This window comes from Andrographis paniculata, unplaced genomic scaffold, assembly GCF_009805555.1.
Source record: "Andrographis paniculata isolate CXL003 unplaced genomic scaffold, ASM980555v1 Contig65END, whole genome shotgun sequence".
Lineage (NCBI taxonomy): Eukaryota > Viridiplantae > Streptophyta > Magnoliopsida > Lamiales > Acanthaceae > Andrographis > Andrographis paniculata.
The window spans coordinates 1,885,967-1,909,254 of NW_026137601.1; the positions used below are offsets into that span (position 1 = coordinate 1,885,967).

The following is a 23,288-nucleotide window of genomic DNA, read 5'->3' on the forward strand; positions in this document are numbered from 1 at the left end:
TTTTTGTTGTTCTCTTGTGTTGTTCCTCTGTGACAGAACAGTATAAATACGCTTGGGATGGACGGTACTGTCTGTAGGTGCCGGTTGGGAAATATGGCGCAGAAGGTATGCGGCAGAGAAGCTAACTGAAATTTCTCGCTTCACGTTCGGATTTCTCTGGTTCCGCAGGTGATTCAGGCGTTTGAACTGATTCGATCGCAGTATTCCGACGGTTCTCAATCTCTGGTAAAGTTGAACGACTGACTGTATTTTGTTCATCGATTCGGTGATTTTTGGTTTAATTGTCTCGTGATTTGATTTGTTGGTGGTGTTGCTTTTGGATTTGATTTTTCTGTGATTCGAGTCCGGTCGGTTGCTCGATCTACGTGCTGAGATTCTTCTCCTTTCGTGATTTTCGCTCACTTTTTGCATGGAACTTGTTCACTTCATTGTTTTGGTGAGATTTCAAAACCTAGAAATGGCGCGCATTCGCATTACTTTTGTGAATAGATTTAATCGTCTGGCTACGTTTGTTGCGTGAATCGCCGTCGATAATCAGTTTGTTCTGTGATTCTTATGGTTGTTTTCACGATCCCTATATATCGTCGATAAAGGTTTCAAATTTCTGTGCAGAGACGGAGGTTTTCAGCATGAACACCGTGATATTTACTGAATTAGTTTCCGATGAATCCGACTGAATTCAGATTCTCAAATTAATTGCAGAGAATTCCATGGAGAGCCAGCGCGACTGTAAACCTCCGAAGCTGAAGACCTTAGACGGAATCATCTCACCGATGATAAACTTAGCCAACAGCCGCCGCTACAGTTCAATATTCGATCCATACGGATCCGACAGCTCCAACTCTCCGTCTCCGCTGATGACGTATCTGCGCTCCGCCGATCCTGTGACCTCCATCGATTCTCCGCCGGTGTTCATCACGCCGATCAAGGTCGAGGAGGACGTGATCGTAATGGATGGAATACCTGTTCCTAAGTCCAACCGAGGAGGCGGCGGCGGCGGCGGCGAACCGCGAATGCGATTTCCAGCAACATCGTCAAATTCCATAACCGGTGGAAGATCGAACTCATCTTCTTCATCGCTGGCGACAGGTTGCAGCAACAGAGGTGTCGCCACCGACAATATCAAAAGCCATAACAAGCACAGACTGTGTCGCTTCTGGGAGTCCACTGGCATATGCCAATTCGGTACCGAATGCCAGGTCAATACTCCTAATCCGACGGTCACAGATTCTCCACACATCACATCCACGGCTGAGATGAACTCTTAGACTCCTCCTTTACTATAATCCTTCACTCTACCACTCTGCGTGGAAGACGACTAACCCTAACAAACTTAAAAAGCGTGATGTTATCTCAGAAACACGATTTTTAATTTCTGTTCATTGTTTCCCCCAATTGATTACAGTTCGCGCACGGCAAGGAGGAGCTCCGCCCACCGCGTTCATCAGGCAAGCCCAAATTTGAGGTACGCTCTCTCTCTCTCTCACACTCAATCATTTCCTTTTCCTTATTCCATTCCGAATCTTCACGATTGATTTCGATTAACAAAGATTCAGCTAATTGTTATGGCAAATATACCACTTATATAGCAAGTTATATCTCGTATCTTCTCCCCCATATATTTTGCAATAACAGATCTTCAAATTGACCGGCAATTCAGAGGGTTTAAGTTCATCCTCGTATGGCACAAAATATACCCCAATCAGCCAAGCCAGACCAGAAGAAGAATCAACCATGTCATTGCGAACAGGAATGGCTTTCCCCAAACCACAACAACAACCACAGCCTGCTGTTGGGACCAACAAAGATTCAACTCCTCCCAAGCCCAAATCCGATTGGTCTCCCCTCGACGATGGGATTAGTTTCAAGCTTCTTCGAGCAGGATCATCCGAGGAGAAAAGCCCTTCGAAGGAAGACCTAGATTCTTACATAGAGAAAGTTCTTTATGGAGGTAACAATTCAAGAAAGCGATTGCCTGTTTTTAGAGAAATTTGCCGTGACTAGTTTGAGAAGGTAGATATGATGATATGATATGATACTCTAATCTTTTTTGGTGAATAATTGACTTGGTTCAACTCAAGAACTGGTGATTGATTGATCGTTGATGATTCAATAATGCCCCTTCTCTTTCTTTTCTTTCGTGCTCTTAGACTTCAATTTCCCCAATCTGCAATCCAATTCACATGCATATAAATATACTGTATTGTATAGCATGTATATTGGGTATATTATATATATATATATATATATGCTCTGCAGGGTCTGTCCATGTCACTCTCCCCGGAATATCTACAGTGACACTAAACAGTCCCCACAAACTGGATAATACTACTACACCAATGGCGGTTCCATCTTCACACAAACAATGCCACACACTGCACTCTGCATCCATTTCTCTTCCCCCTCCATTTTCAACAAATTCAAACCTTTCAAACCAATCAATGCCTCGTCGCACCAGTTCTCCATCAGCAACGGAGCTCCGGCTGCCAAACCGTTTAAGAGCACCGGCGTCGTCATAGTCGGCGCCGGACTAGCCGGCTTGGCCGCCGCCACACGCCTCCACGCCGACGGCGTGCCTTACCTCCTCGTCGAAGCCTCCGACGCCGTCGGCGGCCGCGTCCGTACGGATTTCGTCGACGGTTTCACCCTCGACCGCGGCTTCCAGATTTTCATCACCGCTTATCCCGAAGCTCGGAAGCTTCTCGACTACGATTCGCTCGATCTCCGGCGGTTTTACTCCGGCGCTCAGGTGTTCTACGGCGGTCGGTTCCACAGCGTGGCGGATCCTCTGCGCCATTTCTCCGACGCGCTTCAGTCTCTGGCGAATCCTATCGGCACCGCCGTTGATAAGGCGCTGATCGCACTGACTAGAATCAGGGTTTTGAGCAAGTCGGATGACGAGATCCTGACTGCCGACGAGGTACGGACGGTTGATCTTCTGAGGAGGATCGGATTTTCCGATTCGATTCTGGATCGATTTTTCCGGCCATTTTTTGGCGGGATCTTCTTCGACAGAGAGCTTGAAACGACTTCTCGACTGTTCAATTTCGTCTTCAAATGTCTCGCTCTTGGGGACAACACTCTCCCCAGGAATGGCATTTCCGCCATTCCTGAGCAATTGGCAGGTAAATTAGACCCTAATTCTTTGTTATTGAATTCCAGGGTTGCATCGATAGATTATGGATCAGATGAAGGGGCAGTAGCTGTGAATTTAGAAAATGGAGAGGTGTTGAGGGGTGAACTTGGAGTGATACTAGCAATGGAACAGTCCGAAGCCGGCAAGCTTTTGTCTGGAATAATCGAGCCGCCTCCAGCGAAGAAGCCTGTCAGAAGCACTGTGTGTTTGTATTTCACAGTGGACAGCGACAGGGTTCCGATCAAAGAACCGGTGTTGTTTCTGAATGGATCGGGGCAGGGGATTGTGAACAATATGTTTTTTGCAACCAATGTGGTTGCTTCTTATGCCCCTCCTGGTATGGCATTGGTGTCTGTATCACTTGTCGGGTTGTACGACAGTGTGCCTGATGAAGAGTTGGTAGAAGAGGTCAAGAAGGAGTTGTCGGGGTGGTTTGGGCCGGCTGCTGTCGGGTTGTGGAGGTACTTGAGAATGTACAGGATAGGATTTGCGCAGCCAAACCAGTGCCCGCCTACCGATTTGTTGAAGGACCCTAAATTGAAGCCTGGATTGTATATATGCGGGGATTACGTAACTAGTGCGACATTTGATGGGGCTTTGGCTTCGGGGAGGAGGGCTGTTGAGTCGTTGATGAAAGACAGGGCTCTTGCTAAAGTATGATCTTTATAGTTTTGCTGCAATCCAGGTTCTGTGTTTGTTTGTTTATATCGAATTTTTACATGATTTATTAGTGTGATCTTACAGAAATTGTATCTGTTCTTTAATGCATGTGTAGAAGGTTTATATTATGTTTGGTCAATATGAAGGTGGGATTGTACATAGTTGTCGAGAAATTGTGAAATTGTGAGAATTTCTGCAATTATGTTCGCTGCATGACTTGAGAGTTGGCATTTGAGAAATGAGAAGCTTGAATATGAGGAAACTACCATGTTTGTTGTACTGTTTGCTGCATTGCCTTGAAGCTGCAACTACATATGATTTTCCATGTTTCATCATATAACAGTGCACGATCAGAGTCTTCTCTTAATATATTCTATTATTTCAATTCACGATTATGGTAATATTGGTGGCTCGATATTAAGTGGTAGTAGCTTTCAGAGGAGGAAGGGATATAGCCTGTTTCGTGGAAGTTGAGATATGCACAAATGTGTTATAAATGTTATTTCTTGAATGTCAAAATACCGTTTCCAAAGGTGCTTGTTCGTTACTTGTTTTGCTTTCTTTCTATAATAGGCTATATAAAATTATTCCTATATATGTAACTATAAAAATAAAAAAACCATAAATCTATAATGCAACTACTTCTCCTATAGTATTTATGCAATACTACAGTAGCCACAATTTTTGTCTTCAATATTATTTTTGTCCTGCATTTTATGCTTATTATTCAATGAATCTGATGAAATCTTGATGAGGTTTTTCGATAGAACAGAATAAAAAGGCTAGCACAATTGATTGAAGTTGGTTTAAGTGAGCAAATTCCAAATTAGGCAAACTCTAGAAGATATTAAAGCCGAGTGAAATCATCTTTGTTGCCAAAAATGGATCAGAGGCTTTCTAAAGCACTACTTAGTTTCCGTTTATTAATTGTTAGTTCAGGGCCACCTGTCAATTATCTATTGATCATCATATCGCACATTTCTATTCAAATATAAGCGTTCTCTTCTTTGCGATGGATTTAGTGCTAGCTAGAAATAGCTTGGATAGCTAGCAATCATACTGAGAACAATTCAAATGTTTTTGAAATGTAGAAGTTCATCTTTCTCTTGATCCTTCGAGCTTTGTAAGAAGCTTTGCCTTGGTGGCAACTTATTTTAGTAACACTGTGAAATATGAATGAAGTATCCTTTACCATATCAGAATTCAATATATTAGCAATGATATATTCTTGTGATGAGCCTTTTGTTCATCGCTTCGTAGTTCATGGATAACAGAGGCATATATGGTAGGTGGTAGCTCATTGTTTTGATGGGCTGAGAAATAACTCTTTTTTTCCTTGATCGCTATTTTGTATCAGTATCATCTTAATTTGGAAACCTTAAAACTAAGGTCCATAGCTTGAGATTGTGAGGATGGTGATTGTCTGTCATACACCTTATGTCTAAAGAGCAAGAAGAAACAATTGTCTATTGTAACGCTCAATATATACACAATTAGATCTTTATCTGTAACACCAGGTGTGACAAATCATTGTAGAAGTTATAACGTAACTGAGGATCTCCCGAGCGATGACGCAGTTTCTAATTAGAGTTTCGACAAGTATATATAATTATATATACATATATATACATTTGGATTGTGTTATGTGTGTTTGTGATATGGTTCACTTTACAAGAAAATGAAATAAAATATTGTTTGTCATTGTGTGAGGCCATTGTCTGCCCCAAAAAACAATACCTGCAGACTGCAGTTGCAGATTAAGTTTGAACGTCACAACAGAAGTTCATATTTGTGCATCATATCACAATATTAGTTACTGCTATTAGGGCATTCACAAAGAGTAGCATAGACGCTATTTAAGCATCCACCACTTAACTTTATACTTGAATCTTGCTTCCATTTTCTTTCTCTTGCTTTAAACATTACCAATTGAACTGTTCAAGGTTTCACTGGTCACAGCCAATGCTATTATGTAAGTGCCTAAATTATGGATTAAGAATTTTTGAAAATTGGCCTTTTGGCTTGGGGCTTGATGAAAATTCCATCCCTGAGTAATCCCTATATTTATTTACTTAGTTTAATTTACTTTGAATAAGATTTTGCTTCGTAACATGTGTTAGTGATTCTTGCTCTTCCTGAACTGCCGTCACTTTGAGAATCTTCCCGTCTCTATTTGCATGAACATAGTTGTCTCTATGTAAAATAAGTCATAACTTTGTATCCAAGAATTGGGTTTGTTAGAACTTTATGTAGAAGGAAAAATGCAAATGTCAAAGATAACACAGTCTTCCAAATTTGTTTGTTGTCATTTCTTTCACTCCTTATCTGGTTCCAGTCTTTTCTATGTTTTCAGGTTAGAACTTTGTGTAGAAGGAAAAATGCAAATGTCAAGATCAATCTTCCGAATTTGTTTGCTTTAATTTCTTTCGCGCTCCTTATCTGGTTCCAGTCTTTTCTATGTTTGTCAGGCTAAGTAAAAGGTCCACCAACTAAGAAGAGGTGTGTTGGACAATATCATACATGGAGTAGAGATCATCTTTTATATTCACATGATAGAAGGTTTGAGAGGTAAGTTCAAGTTTAATTTTACAAATCTAATTCCGTATATTCATCTTGTTACGGCATTCATTATCTGCCCCTGCCCATGCAAATCTGTTTGTTAAACAAATTAATGATGGTGATGTTGTGTTGGTAGTTCAATACCAAAGGTTGCATTCTGAGTGATAATTATAAGGTTTTGTGTGTGTATATATATACACACACATGTTTATGTGCATTGTTAATTGAGGTGTTAAACATGAGCCTATTAGATAAGGACTATTCAGCTCCCTTTTGCTTGATTTTAGATATTTCATTCACCTAATCCCTAAATTTCTTGCTATCCACCAAATATATATGCAAGTATACATATATTTAACCATATTGTTTTCTATAAACTATTATGTGCAAAGCAAGTAAAAAATTATTTGAATTCTGAACATGCTGATTGAGAAAATTAGCTAAAGGTGGTCCACAAAACCCCCCCTGTTGTGCCCACATCCTATTATTTAGTACTTCCCTGTATGTTAGTAGAGAAAGAGACCTCAAGCAATCTTCATTAATCTACATGGATGAAATAATAACTAAAGATTCATTTACACTTGCCATTATTGAAAACGTAACTTATCAAAAACTCTGCTGGAACCCAATTCTCTGTGCTTTCTTTCTTCATTGCAAAAAGTGTATCATTAATCAGCAATTACTTTGGATTACTATCAAAAGATCTTAGTCACTATTTCTTAGAGTGGTGTCCCATCAAATTAAGAACAAACCATTTATTAGGCTTTAAGTTGGGACACTTGACATCACACAACAACAAAGTGTCCTCCTTTGATTAGCTTCTTATTTTTTTACCCCCCTTTATTAGTTAAACCCAACCCACGAACTATATATTTAATTAGTGGGGTTTTAACAAATTGGCAAACCAGTTAGGCAAAGATGGATGAGATCAAATAGTGATCCATCAGTAAAGGGATAAAGATGAGTACCTCTTCTGCCACTAAGAATGGAAAGTGGCCCTCTTCACAGACACACACACACACATAGATAATATTTATATATATTAATCCAATATCACTTGTATGTGCCTCTTTGGACACTATATGGTTCGGATAACTCCAGCCCAACTCACTCCTTACAGGCATCACTAGATGATTTCTTGACCTCACAATTTTGAGAACAAAATATCTTCCATGAAATTTTGAATTGGTGCTTTGAAGTTTTGTAAGGATGGCAAGAATACTACTGAACTATATATATCCATTTTATTTTTTTGAGGTGGAGATTGAAATACACTTGGTCCCAACAAAAGTAGTTTTTGTATTACATCAGCACACATAGAATGACATCATCATATATCGAATGTTACTTTGCTATATTTCTTTGCTTGATACTAGCTGGAAGTCTTATCTATTTTGGAGCAACTCTTGTTTATAGTAGTACACATGGGCAAGCCTTTCATTGCAAAACATGTTGACATTTTAAGTTTTTATAGATTTCTATTATTGCCTTTTAATCTATTGCATCAATAATTTCTTCTTTGAAATTGTAGACAATCATAGTAGAGAACATGAAGTTGAATTATGGAAATGATTGGATTAGTTTCTGATGATGAAGCAGCAGCCAAAGGTGAACATGTTTATGAGATGGTATGGCTAATCATGATATAGTTTTTAAGCATCATCCTAAAAAAACTCCTTTTCGATTTGGAATATTATCGAACAGCAAAATAACATGATTGCGTCGTTTGCTTAATGCCATTAAGTCATTTTCCACTGTTTTCATCTCTTTGTTCCTTTTTTTTTTTTTTAATTTTGTTTCCCTCATCAAGTAGGTGTGCATTCCCCACAACGTGTTTTTGCGAATTCCATAGCTTCTTCCTTGAATGGGACAAGCTTTTTGTGCGCTATGTCCCGATGAAAGTTGCAACAATTTGGATGGGGTATGGGGAGAGAGGATATTATATTGCAATACAAACACCACTGAATTTTATGATGGATGGGCTGTGTGGCGATGTGTTTCACCTTTGTGGGGACTCTACAGTGCTATTACAGGTAGTTTATGCTATCTCCCCCCCCCCCCCCCCCCTCCCCATATGAAAGTGATTTATCGAGGTATTTAATTGGTACAGTCGATTTTTACGAACTTATCATGATATATTTTTTCTTAAATCTTGGTCATTAGTATTTGAACATAGATTAGTAGATGTTTTGATTTTTGGTCTTTTATTCGATATGTCATTCATCGTTGTGGGGGTTCCATATTCTCCTTGCAAGTGCTCTATCCTTAGACAAGCTATGTGATGTGTTTTGTTTCCATACATGCACTTACAAGAGGTAACCGAGCGAGCGAGGGAGCAAAGAATGAAGTCGGGGTGAGAATGGTAAGGTTGTGACCTTGTGAGAATAATCACCACTTGGGGTTGTAGGATGATGAATGAAATGGTTACCTTAAAAAATGCACAAAAGAGAATGTGGTGTTGTTTTTCAAAGAAGCTACTCATGTGAAATGTGATTCCTTTTGAAAATTGGGTGGTGTTCATATCTTGCAAGATCTATCTATCTATCTACCTAGTAGTAGTAATCTCCTAATAAATGCCGAATTGATCCAAATAATTAACCCCTCGAACCCATCATTATCTACAATGAGTGGATGACATATCTAAATCCATTGCAATTTCTTGATCCTAAAAGATCCAACTTTGGTGAAAATTAATTAATTAATTAATTATATAAATATATATTAGTTGTGAACTCATTTATTTCATACCCTTCCCTCGCTCTTGATTTGAGTGGCTATACAATCACAATCATTCTCAACCTCATTAAGAGGGAAACAACAAAACCATAATATTAATAAGAATAAAAAGTGAGAAAGAAAATAACCCCCTCAAGTAAGAACAACTCCATAATTTTGAGCAACTTAATTATGGTAATAATGGGTTTCATGGGCACTCCCAAATAGGGTGGGGCCCACGATCATCCTCAACCATCTTGCCACGTGTACGGCCACAGATAGATTGGTGTGATGATATAAGCATGAAGTGTGATGATGACCCACGTTCTATGTTTATTACCTGACCTCAATAAAAAATTAAGATAAACATAATCTATCAACACAATATATAGAGATTAAATCCCAACTCAAATATTAAATATATATATATATATATTTATATAGTGAAGATCTTACAGCGTAGAAAACAGAGAGAGAGAGAGATTTGTACAGCGTTGCTTGAAAAGTATCCAACGTTTGAGGCACCCGCCGTCTCTGCTTTGGAGTGGAAATGCAGCACACACACACACACCCAACAATATATATATATATAATAATATTGAAACTGGTGTAAACGTACTACACATTTAAATAATATATACAATACACACTTTGAAGAAAGTAAATTAAAAAAATACTAATCTGACAGTAATGTTGTACTGTTCCATAATACACACATATGTGTGTTTATATATATATATCTTTCATCCTTCATGCTTCATTGCTTCTTCTCATCAAATTGCACATTCAATCACACCTTCCATTTCACGTCAATACATATATATATACACCCTCTCTCTCTCCCTCTCTCTCTCTCTCTCTCTATATATATATATATATATCCTCATTATAAATTCACCCCCATCGCCCATATATATATGTGATTCATTCATTGTTTCCTATCATCAATAATATCTCTTTCACTCACTCTTAAGTTCATCAACACCCCAATTAACTCCCTTCTTATCTCTAGCCACAATATATATATATATATATACATACATAATTCTTGATCATCATCCTCATCTTCTTGTTCTTGATCATCATCCTCATCATCTTGTTCTTGATCATCATCTACATATATCCTACATATATGGGGGATCATAACAGCAACACTAATAGCACTAATTTCAACTTGCCACCGGGCTTCCGATTCTACCCGACCGACGAGGAGCTGGTGGTCCATTTCCTCCACCGCAAGGCGGCCCTCTTGCCGTGCCACCCGGACATCATCCCCGACCTCGATCTCTATCCCTACAACCCTTGGGACCTCAACGGTACTACAATTATTAATCTTAACTTCTTCATGCATAATTATTAATAATTAGGGTTTGTGTATGTATGATTAGGGAGGGCAATGGGAGAAGGCAACAAGTGGTACTATTACAGCAGAAGGACTAGTAGTAGTGGAGAGAGAGAGAGATGGAGGATGAGTGAGAGTGGGTATTGGGAGAGCATAGGTGTGGAGGAGCCAATCTATTCTTCCAAAAATGGCAAGAGAGTTGGGATCAAGAAATGCTCTGTCTTCTACATTGGTGACCCTCCTCATGGCATCAAAACCCATTGGGTTATGCAAGAATTCATGCTCTCTAATTCCTCCACCAATAAGAAGAAATTAAGATCATCGTCCACCTGCACCTCCAATGTATGTAATGTGTAACCCTAATCTCAATTCTATTCTAATCTAATCATGTATGGCATTATTAATTCATTTGTGTATGTATGTATGTATGTATGTATAGGATTACAGCAGATGGGTAGTGTGTCGAGTTTACGAATGCGGCAATGACGACGACGACGATGGGGCTGAGCTTTCATGCCTGGATGAAGTCTTCCTGTCCCTTGATGATCTTGATGATGGAATTAGCAATTTGCCTAATTAGCAATATCTTTTATGTATATAGCCTTTTTCTTTTCTTTTTTTTTTCTTTTTTTTTTTTTTTTTTTTGGGTTTTTATAATTGAAACAAGAAGAAAGAAAGTAATCAAAGTAGACATATATATATGTTGGTTATGTGATCAGTTGGGTTCAGTTCAGTTCTTGAATAGTTAGCTACCACTTCAGTAGTAGAAGAAGAAGAAGACATTTGGATATCTGCAGGTGTATGAATTAAATTTGTTCCAACTGTAATATTCAGACATGATTTAATTAAATGCAACATTATACTCCTATGCATATATTTTACAATATTATTCTTTGTTTGTTTGTTTGTTTGTTTGGGTGACACGTGGACTAGACTCATAGGCTAGCTAGCTAGGGCTGTCTGAAAATCACAATCCAAAATGGCAAATAGGTAGAGGCAGCAGTGGCATAAGATCATTAGATAGAGATCATGATACTATGTTTATTTATTTTCAAATTTTGGACTTTTCAAAGTAGGAGATTGAGTATTTAATACAGTATTCTACGAAAAGAAATATGGAGTACTATTTTATCTAATAGTTCTTTTTTTAAAAAAAAAAAAAAAAATTATTATAATAAATAATGTTAAAAATTAATAAAATTTGAACAAATGCCTTTGTCTTTGTCTTTGTCTTTGTTTTGGGGATATATATAAAATTGGATTCCCTCTCACGTGCAGCGATTGTTGGGAAGAAAATTGGCCTTTTATTTTATAAATAAACAAATTATTATTATTATTATTATTAAATTTGGGTTTTATTGTGTGGGACCAAAATTGTTGTAGTTTGTTTGTTTGTTCAACTTCAACTTACTCTTTGCTGATTAGGCTTTTCTTTATTATAGCTTTTCTGGGGTATGATTGTAGTTTTTGGTGCTTGTCTTGTGCCACAAAAAAACAACCATTTTATTTTATTTATTTTTCTCATTATAATTATTATTATTCGGTGGCTGCTTAGGGCAGCATTGAGTCATTTGTGATGCAACCACACTTGCACAATTGTAGGATATAATTTAATGGCAAACATAATATATATATATATATAAAAGTAAAAAAGGCAAAAAGAAACAATAATATATATATATATATATACTATTAACCACTGAGATTCCCACTAGTAGAGGTAAATTTGAGTTTGAATTTCCTACTTCAAATTTGCACTTATATCTAGAAATGTTAAATATTGAACACACTCTTTAATCTATGTTATCTATACATAATAGTATTTAGAGGGAACACATAAAAATATGATTAAATTTTACCAAACACACAAATGTCATCATATTATCATCATTCAAAAACATGTTAATAAGTTTTTACCTTTCCCCAAATATTCTTAAAAATCAATCAATCACAATTCACAAGTGATCATATATGACTTTTCCTCTTGGTCAATTATTCACAGCAAATTCAAATAATTACCACTTAAATCAAGAATGCAAGAACATATATAACACAAACATAACAGGGTAATTAGCCATCTAAATTGACCAAAAAAGAAATCATCATAAGCTTGATTAACCAACATATATATACAAATAGACTGGAAAACTTATTGTTTTAATTAATATCTGCTGAGTTATTTGAATCTATATATTGACAATTTATAGTTTATAGTTGTCCTGTATATAAATAACTCAAATGTTAAAGATTAATAGTAATATGTATTATATAAACCATTACAATGTTATGTCAATTCATATATTTTATTTGTGTTATATTAACAAGAACTTCTGTATCATTCAATATACTAACAACCACCTAGATACATAAATAGATAACAGCAAGTGAATCTTTATGACAAATAAGAAAAAGCCCCATCATGTGATTAGTTGGAAATCTGGCCACTCTATTGAAAATTTCAACCCCCTAATAACTTTAACTTGTAGCAAGCTAAGCAGAATGTGTTAAGAGGATTAGTGCCAATAATGGATCACAGATATGGATAAGGTAAAAACACATTTTATGAAGCACATGCACATATGATGGCTTATCTTTCTTATTCATTTCACATGTTCAAATTCATATCCAAAACATAAGGGAGTGGTGATTTATTATATACATATATATATACATATAGAACATTTTTGTTTTATCCTTTTCAGTTTACTATACTAGAATTATTGAAAGATCAAGCTTAATGTGAATAACATGTAGGTAGCTGTCTAGATCATCAGTAAAGAAAAAATTGCGTAGTTAATAGACATGGTCCTATTTCTACAGTGGTCAAATTAAACAGCCAAATAAATAGCACAACTATTTTGGGAGCTTCCTTCCATTTATACATCACTTACTTTTTAACCTTTGCTTTACTTGTGGTCCTTTTTCATTTCATTAAACAATATAAGTATATAGGTAGAGAAGAAGGGGAAAAAAAAAAGGGAATTCATTGAACAGAATACTGTGCTGTTTTTTTTGTACTTTCCTACCTGCCCTAATCCTTGAACCTACCAGCCAAGAAGTAGACCTACTTGACATAACTTTCTGGCTAAGTAAGTATACCATCTGCTGATGTTTTCTCCTAATTCCAGGATTTAACTAATGCCATGACAGACATGCTTTGTGTAGTTCCTAGGTTGAAAACAACTTTGTTCAGTGGGTTGCACAATAACCCAAATCTTAAGCTATTAATATAAAAACAAAACAATCAGTACCAGCATGCCTAATTTCCCCTCACTTTTTGTCTTGCATACAAGCAACAATTATGCCAAGGAACTTGCTCTGAAAGCAGTAACTAATAAAATTTATTATGGGGTGGATTCAGATTTAACAAGTTTGCATAGGAAATTGAACATTTTAAAGAATGTGCCATGCCAAGTCAAACCAGAGGGTTAATATAATTGATGTGTGTTCAAACTTGGTTGAAACTAACTTGAAAAAATTACCTGGTGAGATTGATCCAGGTTTTGCTCCTACTCTTGGATATCATCATCCTCAAGCTCACACTCAATTCTGCCATTAATTCAAAGGGAATTGATTTGTTCATTGTAATAAATAATAATAATAATACCGATAATTACAAATGTTTATACAATCAAGTCAGGTAGATTTGGAACTTTCAGCATGCCTGTTGTCTTGGTTATAGTCACAATCAAGTGAAGCACATGCATTATCGAACTTCTGTGCCTTTGATTCAATTAACTTGATTCAACAGCCACATTACATATGAGTAAGTTATGGTTCACAATGATATAACTATCAGATGTCATGCTTACACCAATTCAAACATCAAAAGTCGAGAAAAAGAAAACAGGAAAAACATGGCACATTCCCAAGTACAATAAACAAAAAAATAAAAATAAAAATTCATTGCTTAATTAGGTAGTAACCACTGAGGATGGTGTAATCATCTCCCCCATATAGAGAGACTGCATATACAAACAAACAAAGCACATGCACGAGATGTGAATGTATGTATAATCATAGAACGAGTGCACACACTTAATTGTGAGCAAAAGGCAAGTCCCATGTATAAGTTTTTGGAACTTTGCTTGGAAAAAGACCAAATCAAATTGAAAGTCATTATGATTGCACAAGACATGCCTCTCATGGGCCAATCTCAACTTGCTCATAAAGTATTTCAGTTTCATTGACAGAGACACACCAAAAGGGACTTGAACACAAGCCAAACCTCCTTTCTTGGGATGATGATTTTCTTGGTAAAATATGGTGCTATATAGAGAACCTGTAACACTAGAGAATTAATTATTGTTGGTCCTATGTGTGTTGTGTGTGTGTATGTGGCTTTTGAGTAAAGCTATTAGTTCTAATCCAATGTTTCATAAAAAGTCAAAGCAAAAGAATCACATTTGAGTCAAACACCACTTGTTGGGCAGAAAGTGCAGGGCAATAGAGTGTGAATAAGGCATGGTATTCATGAGAATGAAACTTGTGCAAGTGGAGATACCACTAGTAGAACACAATTTGACAAAGGTTCTAAGTGATTAATTGTTGGGTCCCTTTCCATTACTCAACTTGTTCACTAGTCAGTCAGTCAGTTACTGCATCTAATATTTTTGAATGAATGCTTGTCACATAAATTTGCAGACATATCATTAACACCAGATAATTGTTTTATAATGGGAAATGTAATCATTGTCACTATGATAAATAACATTGAACTCACCTTTTCCATTGTAGCTCGTGCTTTAGGCCGAAATGCATTGCCTACTTCACCTTATAGTAAGCCTGCAGAATGCTTCACATAGAACCAAGACAGGGTAAACCATTATTTATACAATAATTCAGGCTCAATAATTACTCTCAAGTATCTTCTTCAATTTTCAATTATGCAAAACAATCCCAGATTCTTAACATGGCTAAGAATCTGAATCTGGATTCGTAGATGAAATAAGACAATCCAACTGCCTAGTTGCTCCCTGGCCCAAAGTAATCGGACTTGTTTCCAAGAATCCAATTCTGCTAATCATTTTGACATGGAGTTCCCAACTCTTTATAAATTGTCCCAGAACAACAACTTGAAAAAAAACTTCTGCTGCATCAAGATAACATAAGTGAATTACTAATAGCTAGCCCTAGCAGATAAGTCTTCTCCAAATTATTTTCCGCCAAGCCCAAAATGTTCACCAACACCATTGCGAATATGCAGGAATCTTCAATGAAAATTCATTCCCATGCTAACACTTAATTTGAAGTTTAGATAAGAATAACCATAACAAACAAAGTGGATGAACAGAGCAACGAGAAAGACACTGGATGATGTATTTCAAGAAAAAACACAATGCTAACAACACAATTTTGTTAGTACAGTTCAGATGTTCTTATACACAAGAAAACTACAGCATGTCTATGATCCATCAGGTTGAGTCATCCAGCAAAGGGGAAACCAAAGTTACAAACTAACAAAATCAACAGAATGAACGCAGCTAAGAAGCACATAAATCAATTCCAGAAAGTTTCAACCACGAAGGTCCTGCTCTCATCAATTCATCCAACATCAGCGCTTCCATCAAAACATGTATGTTGTTCCCTCAATCACCCGTTGAATTAGAACCGAAGTGATTTTGCGGCAATTGTCTTAACGAAAACCAATGCAAATCCGTTTATCTATCCCTTGGCTGATCGTAAATTTCACATTCGGCTGAGGATTTTCATCGAAGAGGCCGCGAAACATATTAAATAAACTGCAGCAATCTATCACGCAGTACGACATCTGTGTGTCGCGTAAAACTTACAAACTACTTCGGAATTCTGCGGCATCGGCAATGCAACCACGACGAAGACGGTACAGTTGCACCATTGGAACAGTGGATTTTGAGCTCGGCTATTTTATATTTAAATTTATTTTTTTTGCAGACCTAATAAAAAAATATATATATATACGCACACATATATCGAATTGACCAACAATCCGCCAGGCTGCCCCTACTCCATTTTCACCTGGATTATTTTCGCGCTCCTGGGACCACAACACCAGATAATCCCCGCCATTCGCTTTGCACCCCAAATGATGTCGATCAATTTGGAGTCTGACTCCCAGGACCGCAAAACAATTACTCGAAGTGTTCTTCCTTGGCCGCTGCTTTGAAGGTCAATACATTGGTGACTGTTCCTTTCTGAGATTCTATTTCTATCCTTTTGGTTGGTTGCAGAAGAAAAGGAGAGCATATTCTCCAATCACCGCAGAAGTTGTTGCAGTAGGCAGACGTGGTGCGCCTGATTCAGACTGAGTCCCCGAACGAATGGGCCATGGAAGTTCGACGCACGGAAGCCCGGAGGAATCAGCAGACGCTTCTGGTTCTGCGCCTGCGTCCAGAATTCGAAGGCTACGTGATCGCCTCCACCTGCACCGTCCTCATTTTCGGCGCTACCGCCGCGGCTCCAAGCTCGACCCCCGCGTCGCTAAGCTGCTGAAGGAAGAAGACTTCGCCGGAATCGCGCTTCTTCGTCTAGTCCGCGTACTTCACATACTTATTAAATTTATTTGATCTTCATGGCTTTAATTTGTTGCTCGAATCACTTGCCGTTAATTGGTGTTGAATGTATCATATATGAAGGCGGAGATGAAATTCAGGGACAAATGGCTCGCTTGCGTTTCTCTAGGTGAACAGACTTTCCGCACCGCCATTTCTGATCAGTTAAGTGTGTTCTTTGGTTTTTTGGCCCTTAATTGCTTTGTTTATAATCCTGTCCATTGATTGTTTACAGTATCCATTGCTTGCGGTTATTGATCGTCCTTACGAATTTACATCTGTGTATTAGTTATAGGTTTGGCTCAATAGACTGTGTAGTAGTATTGTTTATGGGATTTAAGTTGGAGAGAGAGAGAGAAGTGGGGTGGGGGGGTAAAAAAAAAAAAAGAAGAAGAAGAAGCCATTGATGAGTATTGGTAATGTGATGGAAAGAATTGGTTCTAAACCAAGTAATTGAATTTTATCCATCACTCTGTCTGTGAGTTAAAGGTGGTGTCCTGACAATGCTGTTTGGCAATTCTTTCTAACATAGGTTGAATGAAACATTTTGTTGGTATTTCAAACAAATGGATAGCACTCTTTTTGTCCATAATGTTCAGGCTTAATTACAATGCTGCTCATTGATGCTCCCATTGATTTTCAGTTTATCACTATACACTGTTGTGATGCACTTCTATTAACTCATTTGCCGCACAAACGTTTATCTATGGGTTAATCTTGCTTTCTGTCTTGTCATGATCATATTGTTACCTTTTTTTCTTCCCTAAATCTGTGGGACACTAATAATTGGAAATTGTACCTGCCTCACTCGTTGCTCATTTAATGTCTTCAAAAAATTATGTTTGATGCACATATAGGTTATTGACAAGCCTCTTTGGGACACACAAAATTCTTTGTTTCCTAATTTGATAGTTTATGACTCTGTCGTTATCATAGTGCAATTAGACACACAAGTAAAACTTGATTATGTATTACAGCAATTGGACTACTGAGTTTTTTAGCTTTGCTATCATCACCCTTACTTGATTGAGTTTTTGTCCTGTTAATTCGATATTTCTACCCTGTAAATTTATTTCTCACAAGGAAAATTTTATATTCTCCATTGATTTCATATATTTCAAAAGCACAATTATTCTTTTTAGAAGGGACCCCTACCTGGATATTATCTTCTATATATGGGCATTGATTGTGTTTTTGTTTTTTTGTACAGCACCGACCAACCCGGTTGGAATTCTGTAAGTATTTTTCCACATTATTATAATTGATTTATAAATCTTCTGGTAATGCATACATCTAATATAAGGGGATACATTCATGCTATACTTTTGGGAAATGTTTTGCCATGATGGAAATGGCTGATCTTTTGACGGAGTTTATTTTACTTTTTGTCACTAAAAGTTTATATTTGGACCTCTGTTTTCTCATGTAGAAAAATTATCTAGCACTTGGTAGGTCCTTTTTAAGGTAGCTATACTTAAATGCTGCAGATAATAAGCATTTTCGGTATCATTTCGTTTGTTCTGTCCCATACAATCATGAAAAGCTTTGAACTTCATATACATATATATATATATATTTGTTTTCAAGGATTCTCTTCTTAGACGATATATGATATTATATTAGGTATGCTATAGTAGTTCATTGTCCATTTGTTGTCTATTGTCATAGAACATACATGTTCATACAATAAAAGGAGACTTCAATATGTATGTTGTTTTATGTTTTTCGTCAACCAATCTATTTAAAGTGTAAAATGGCTTCATGGTTGACAGGAGAAAAAGCTTCTTTTGGAAAGAAATGGTGCTCATGTTGTAAGAATAAGTGTATTTGAGGTGTGTGCTCTATTTGCTCATTTAAATCCACTCTATGAATTTTGTTGCAATCTACGGGAAGGTTTCGCAACCAAAATGAACTCTCTCATGAGGCACACTACTGTTCATTTTCTAATTTATATCATTCACTTTTTACATGCTCGACCTTAAATGTTCCACTGTTCCACTGACAACTCTCTAATTTTGGATGCAGACTAACAGATTGTCAAAAAACAATCTTATTGGCTATTGTGAGATCGACCTATATGATTTTCTTACAAGGGTAAGATGAGGTCTAAGAATTTAATTTTGTGCTAGTTTTCAAAGTGTATTTGCAATATGGTTTTTTCTGTTGCTTTATAAGAATTTTAGCTTAAAAGCTATTATTTCGTGTTATACCGTGAAATAAAATGGTGACCTCAACTACGAAGAAGATTAATCATGGGTTTAGTATTCGATGTGATATTTTGTGATAGAAAAAATATATTTGATGTGATATTTTTGAAAAATTTGAATATTACAAAATTTCCAAGAGTATTGTGTTAAGTGTGGCAGAGGATGCACAAATTTGACTCTGATTTGAATTTAGATTGTTAAGTTTTCTCTGGCAAAACTAAGTAACCCTTTTTTTATCTGATGGAGGAACAATCAGTTGAAATGTAGAATGTATGTAACAGTAAGCTTCAGATCTAGTATGTCCAGTATGATAATACTCGGAACAAATATCATCTCGCAATAAATCTTTTCAAGTCTAACACTGTGTCACTGTCATTATTGTTGGGTTATTGATACCTTATTCGCTCTTTTTTCCTTGAGAAGCTACATGCATGGTTGAACCTTTTTTTTAATCCTCAGACCAATTTCTTTTGTAGGATTCCGATTCTGATGAGGAGCCATTTGACCTATTAGATCCAACCTCTACCAGAGGAGTCGTTGGGCGTATATATGTGTCTTGTTCTATTGAGGTGCAACGATTATCTGTGCCATTTTTTTCTGCTTTATACATAATTATTTGCATTTATTGAACTCTCTATTATGACATTTTGTAGGATCCGATGGAAACAGAAAAGCGTTTTGCAAGGCGCATTTTGACTTTAATGGTATATAAGAAGTTTCCATACATCATATGCATCTTGTGTCAGAAAGTCATGCCAATCATGTTATATTACACAATTACGATACATCATTTTCTGGGAGTTGGCTGTCATGGCCTGTGACAGTCTAGTTTTTGGCTTTTATCTGGTTATTGAAAGGTTGAGAGTTTAAGATTTGTTTGTTTATATATTTCTGATTAAGAAAAATATCTTGAGGTTGAACAAAGATACTGTATGTGCATCTGAAGCTGCAAGGGCATCAACAAGAAATTTACCTCTGATGCATGAATGATGTCTTTTTTTTGTGCTTTAACATGGTTAATTCATCTGTCATATTTTGGGTGTTTATACAGGACTACGATGAAAATGGAACTCTTTCTTATGCTGAATTCTCTGACTTAATCGATGCATTTGGCAATGTACTGGCTGCCAACAAGGTTTGTATCCGTAGTTCAGTTTATTTTTCAGATATTATTGTCCTTTTCAAGTTTCTAGGACCATCGAATATGAGGTACTGCTAAATTTGGATAAATCATTCGTCGTAATTTCTAGTGATTTCAACTTCCATTACTTCAAAATTTCTAGTAGTTTCCTTGAACCAATCATTATACCTTTTTTAGAAAGAGGAACTTTTCAAAGCTGCCGATGAGAATGGGGATGGTGTTGTCAGCATGGATGAGCTGGCTATGCTTCTCGCTGTTCAACAAGAAAAGTAGGATGTCTTAAACCTACACTTTGAAAACATTAGCTTGATTTATCTCTTTCAATGTACAATGATGCCCATTTAATGAATACACTATATCCAAGTTTCCTATATTATTATTCTTCATCAGAATTTCTCACTCTTTTACTCTTTTTGCTCAACATATAATCACTGTAGGGAACCTCTCATTAACTGCTGTCCTGTCTGTGGAGAGATTCTTCAAATTTCAGATAAGTTGAACACGGTGATTCATTTGACCCTGTGTTTCGATGAAGGGACCGGAAATGAGGTTATGACTGGTGGATTCTTGACTGATAAGCAGGCTTCAAATGGGTCAGCACTTGTCAATCTTGAAATTCTCTTCCTTCTACATAGGGCTGTTTATGAACCTCCTGGCATAGATAAATGATTTCAGGCACAAATGATACAAGTATTCTTATTATCATATGCATAAACAGGCTATTTTCTTTGTTAAATGCTTGTAACAGTTAAATACCATTGCTGAAGATGAATTTTTAATTTTTACATAATTTTAAAAATCGCAAATGCTTTCTGCAGGTGGATGTTCAAAGTAAGTGAATGGGCTCACTTTTCTTCCTATGAAGTTGGATTGAGGTCAGGATCAAGTGCTTCACATATTCTGGTATGATATCTCACTCTACGATTCAAAATGGTCTTCATGTAATGCTTTCCCTAAAAAGGAGATACAGTGATGAATTTTGTCAAATTTTAAAGTGAATATGAAATGGGACAACATTTGTTAGGATACATCAGTGAGTTTATATACTGAATACAAAAGACAAAAGTTCTACATATCCAACTAGATGTTCTTCCTCTCTTGACAGGTTTTTGACCGAAGAACAATGAGAATTGTGGAGGAAATAATAGATTCCAAGATTATTTTGTCCATGAGGGCCATTTATCAATCTAAATTCGGACTCGGCCTTATGGACAAAGGTTGGCTTTTTAACTGTATCTCGTCATATATGCAAATGTTCTTGATTCCTGTAATTCATGTTTGAATGCAGGTGCGAAAGAACTGTTGCAAAGCATTTCAGAAAAACAGGGCAAGAAAATGAATTCTCCTGAATCTGCCGAGAATATTCCAAAATTCATTGATATGTTCAAGGCATGGCATTTTTCATGACACCGGTCTAGTTTTCAATATATTTTGAGTATGACTTAATTGTTGATCATGAGTTATTGCTAACAATGACATCTGCTATCATGAATATATATACGAGCAACTGAATGTCATTGCAGCACCAATTGTTATTTTCTGACTGCAATTTTGCTGCAGGATCAAATAAACTTGTCTGAGATCAAATACCCTTTAGAAGAATTCAAGGTGCTTCGGAATGTCTCGAGTTCTAAACTTTGATTCTCCAATTTGTTTCTTACATCTATGTATATATATATATGCATATTTAGTTCTTTTGTTGAATCAGTATTTTCCTGATGTTCAGACATTCAATGAATTTTTCATAAGAGAGTTAAAACCAGGGGCCAGACCAATTGCGAGCATTGAACATGACGATGTTGCAGTATGTGGTGCTGATAGTCGATTGACTGCATTCGAAACTGCTGAAGATTCTATGAGATTTTGGATTAAGGTACGTGTATATTTTCAATGTTTTTTGTTGTGTGTAGCTTCTTATACAAAATCTCTTTCTTTCTTTTTTGTCAAAAAGGGTCGAAAATTTTCAGTGCAAGGACTTTTGGGCAATGAGATATGCTCCGATGCCTTCGTTAATGGAAGTATAGTTATCTTTCGGTTGGCTCCACAGGTACACTTTCTTTCCAGTTTCACTGACTTGTTGCTTTCCCAATGTACTGAATCTGTTCCTTGAATTAATTCAGGACTATCACCGATTCCATGTTCCTGTTTCTGGCGTTGTCGAGAAATTTTTGGAGATACCCGGATGCTTATACACGGTTCTAAAATTTCCATGAGTTCCTTCTAGCAAAATGCAGCTAATCTTCTATTCGTCTCATGGTACTCTTTCTTGCTCATTCAGGTCAACCCGATCGCTGTAAATAGCAAGTACTGCAATGTGTTCACCGAAAATAAGCGCGTTGTCTCAGTGATATCAACTAAAGAATTCGGAAAGGTTTGGCATTGGTTTATGTTTGTGTAATGGAAGCTTAATACTTTCTTCTTTGCATGACGTTTGATATGCATACAATGATTGCAGGTCGCATTTGTTGCCATTGGGGCGACCATGGTCGGGAGCATCTCGTTCTTGAAGAAAGAGGGTGATTATGTCAAGAAAGGAGACGAGGTTTGTAATAAGGTTCTTGCACGCATTGTCTTGATTTAACTTTGTTGTTTACCCCGTTGGTTTTACGTGCAGTTTGGATATTTCTCGTTTGGAGGCAGCACGGTCATTTGTGTCTTTGAAAAGGTTCATATTGATAACTTTCTTTCGACAGCCACACCACACACAGATGTGCATATTTTACTTACCTCTCGCCGTGTGCATTTCGCAGGGCGCAATCAAGATAGACGACGACCTCTTGAATAACAGCGCAAGACCGATAGAAACATTAGTATGTGTTGGGATGACATTAGGCGTCGCCATTAAGAAACACCAACTGTAAATCCTACAGCTGAACACCTCAAGAATCATGACTTTTTCGACTCTGTACCTCAGCATTCCCGTCTATGAACCGATAATAAATTCACCGTTCAAAAGATATGCATATTTGCTATTACATAGTGTTTTTTTTCGCGACTT

General features: G+C 36.9%; 4 protein-coding genes across 5 annotated transcripts; all 4 read left to right on the forward strand.

Moving 5' to 3' along the window:
* Positions 1-654: 654 nt before the first annotated feature.
* On the forward strand, positions 655-2,061 carry LOC127262487 (uncharacterized). Its single transcript, XM_051291188.1, has 3 exons — positions 655-1,199; positions 1,406-1,465; positions 1,636-2,061. Exons 1-3 carry the CDS (start codon positions 711-713, stop codon positions 2,002-2,004), a joined length of 918 nt encoding a protein of 305 aa, XP_051147145.1. The 5' UTR covers positions 655-710; the 3' UTR covers positions 2,005-2,061.
* Positions 2,062-2,257: 196 nt separating this feature from the next.
* Positions 2,258-4,114, forward strand: LOC127262486 (15-cis-phytoene desaturase, chloroplastic/chromoplastic). Its single transcript, XM_051291187.1, has one exon. It carries the CDS (start codon positions 2,366-2,368, stop codon positions 3,794-3,796), a length of 1,431 nt encoding a protein of 476 aa, XP_051147144.1. The 5' UTR covers positions 2,258-2,365; the 3' UTR covers positions 3,797-4,114.
* A 5,765-nt stretch (positions 4,115-9,879) lies between these two features.
* On the forward strand, positions 9,880-11,284 carry LOC127262474 (NAC domain-containing protein 104-like). The gene is made up of 3 exons (XM_051291166.1): positions 9,880-10,386; positions 10,459-10,754; positions 10,852-11,284. The coding sequence occupies exons 1-3, from the start codon at positions 10,203-10,205 to the stop codon at positions 10,990-10,992; spliced, it is 621 nt and encodes a 206-aa protein (XP_051147123.1). The 5' UTR covers positions 9,880-10,202; the 3' UTR covers positions 10,993-11,284.
* A 5,300-nt stretch (positions 11,285-16,584) lies between these two features.
* Positions 16,585-23,265, forward strand: LOC127262047 (phosphatidylserine decarboxylase proenzyme 3-like). Of its 2 annotated transcripts, XM_051290546.1 has the most exons (21): positions 16,585-16,927; positions 17,027-17,106; positions 18,153-18,177; positions 18,715-18,774; positions 18,968-19,036; positions 19,626-19,718; positions 19,803-19,853; positions 20,201-20,284; positions 20,468-20,559; positions 20,728-20,883; positions 21,109-21,193; positions 21,396-21,507; positions 21,579-21,679; positions 21,851-21,898; positions 22,017-22,163; positions 22,242-22,337; positions 22,411-22,485; positions 22,569-22,661; positions 22,746-22,832; positions 22,905-22,955; positions 23,041-23,265. In XM_051290546.1, exons 1-21 carry the CDS (start codon positions 16,712-16,714, stop codon positions 23,149-23,151), a joined length of 1,932 nt encoding a protein of 643 aa, XP_051146503.1. In that variant the 5' UTR covers positions 16,585-16,711; the 3' UTR covers positions 23,152-23,265. The 2 variants fall into 2 exon arrangements, with proteins under 2 accessions (XP_051146503.1, XP_051146505.1); XM_051290548.1 differs by lacking the exon at positions 18,715-18,774.
* Positions 23,266-23,288: the final 23 nt, after the last annotated feature.

Excerpts from the sequence above, each read along its gene's own strand:
- LOC127262487 (XM_051291188.1), top strand. The coding sequence starts at position 711 with ATGGAGAGCCAGCGCGACTGTAAACCTCCGAAGCTGAAGACCTTAGAC. Across the intron at positions 1,200-1,405 it reads AATTCGGTACCGAATGCCAG|TTCGCGCACGGCAAGGAGGA; the intron begins GTCAATACTCCT and ends AATTGATTACAG. Across the intron at positions 1,466-1,635 it reads CAGGCAAGCCCAAATTTGAG|ATCTTCAAATTGACCGGCAA; the intron begins GTACGCTCTCTC and ends TTGCAATAACAG.
- LOC127262047 (XM_051290546.1), top strand. The coding sequence starts at position 16,712 with ATGGGCCATGGAAGTTCGACGCACGGAAGCCCGGAGGAATCAGCAGAC. Across the intron at positions 20,285-20,467 it reads ATGTACTGGCTGCCAACAAG|AAAGAGGAACTTTTCAAAGC; the intron begins GTTTGTATCCGT and ends TACCTTTTTTAG. Across the intron at positions 22,164-22,241 it reads CTATGAGATTTTGGATTAAG|GGTCGAAAATTTTCAGTGCA; the intron begins GTACGTGTATAT and ends TTTGTCAAAAAG.
- LOC127262474 (XM_051291166.1), top strand. The coding sequence starts at position 10,203 with ATGGGGGATCATAACAGCAACACTAATAGCACTAATTTCAACTTGCCA. Across the intron at positions 10,387-10,458 it reads CAACCCTTGGGACCTCAACG|GGAGGGCAATGGGAGAAGGC; the intron begins GTACTACAATTA and ends ATGTATGATTAG. Across the intron at positions 10,755-10,851 it reads CGTCCACCTGCACCTCCAAT|GATTACAGCAGATGGGTAGT; the intron begins GTATGTAATGTG and ends ATGTATGTATAG.
- LOC127262486 (XM_051291187.1), top strand. The coding sequence starts at position 2,366 with ATGCCACACACTGCACTCTGCATCCATTTCTCTTCCCCCTCCATTTTC.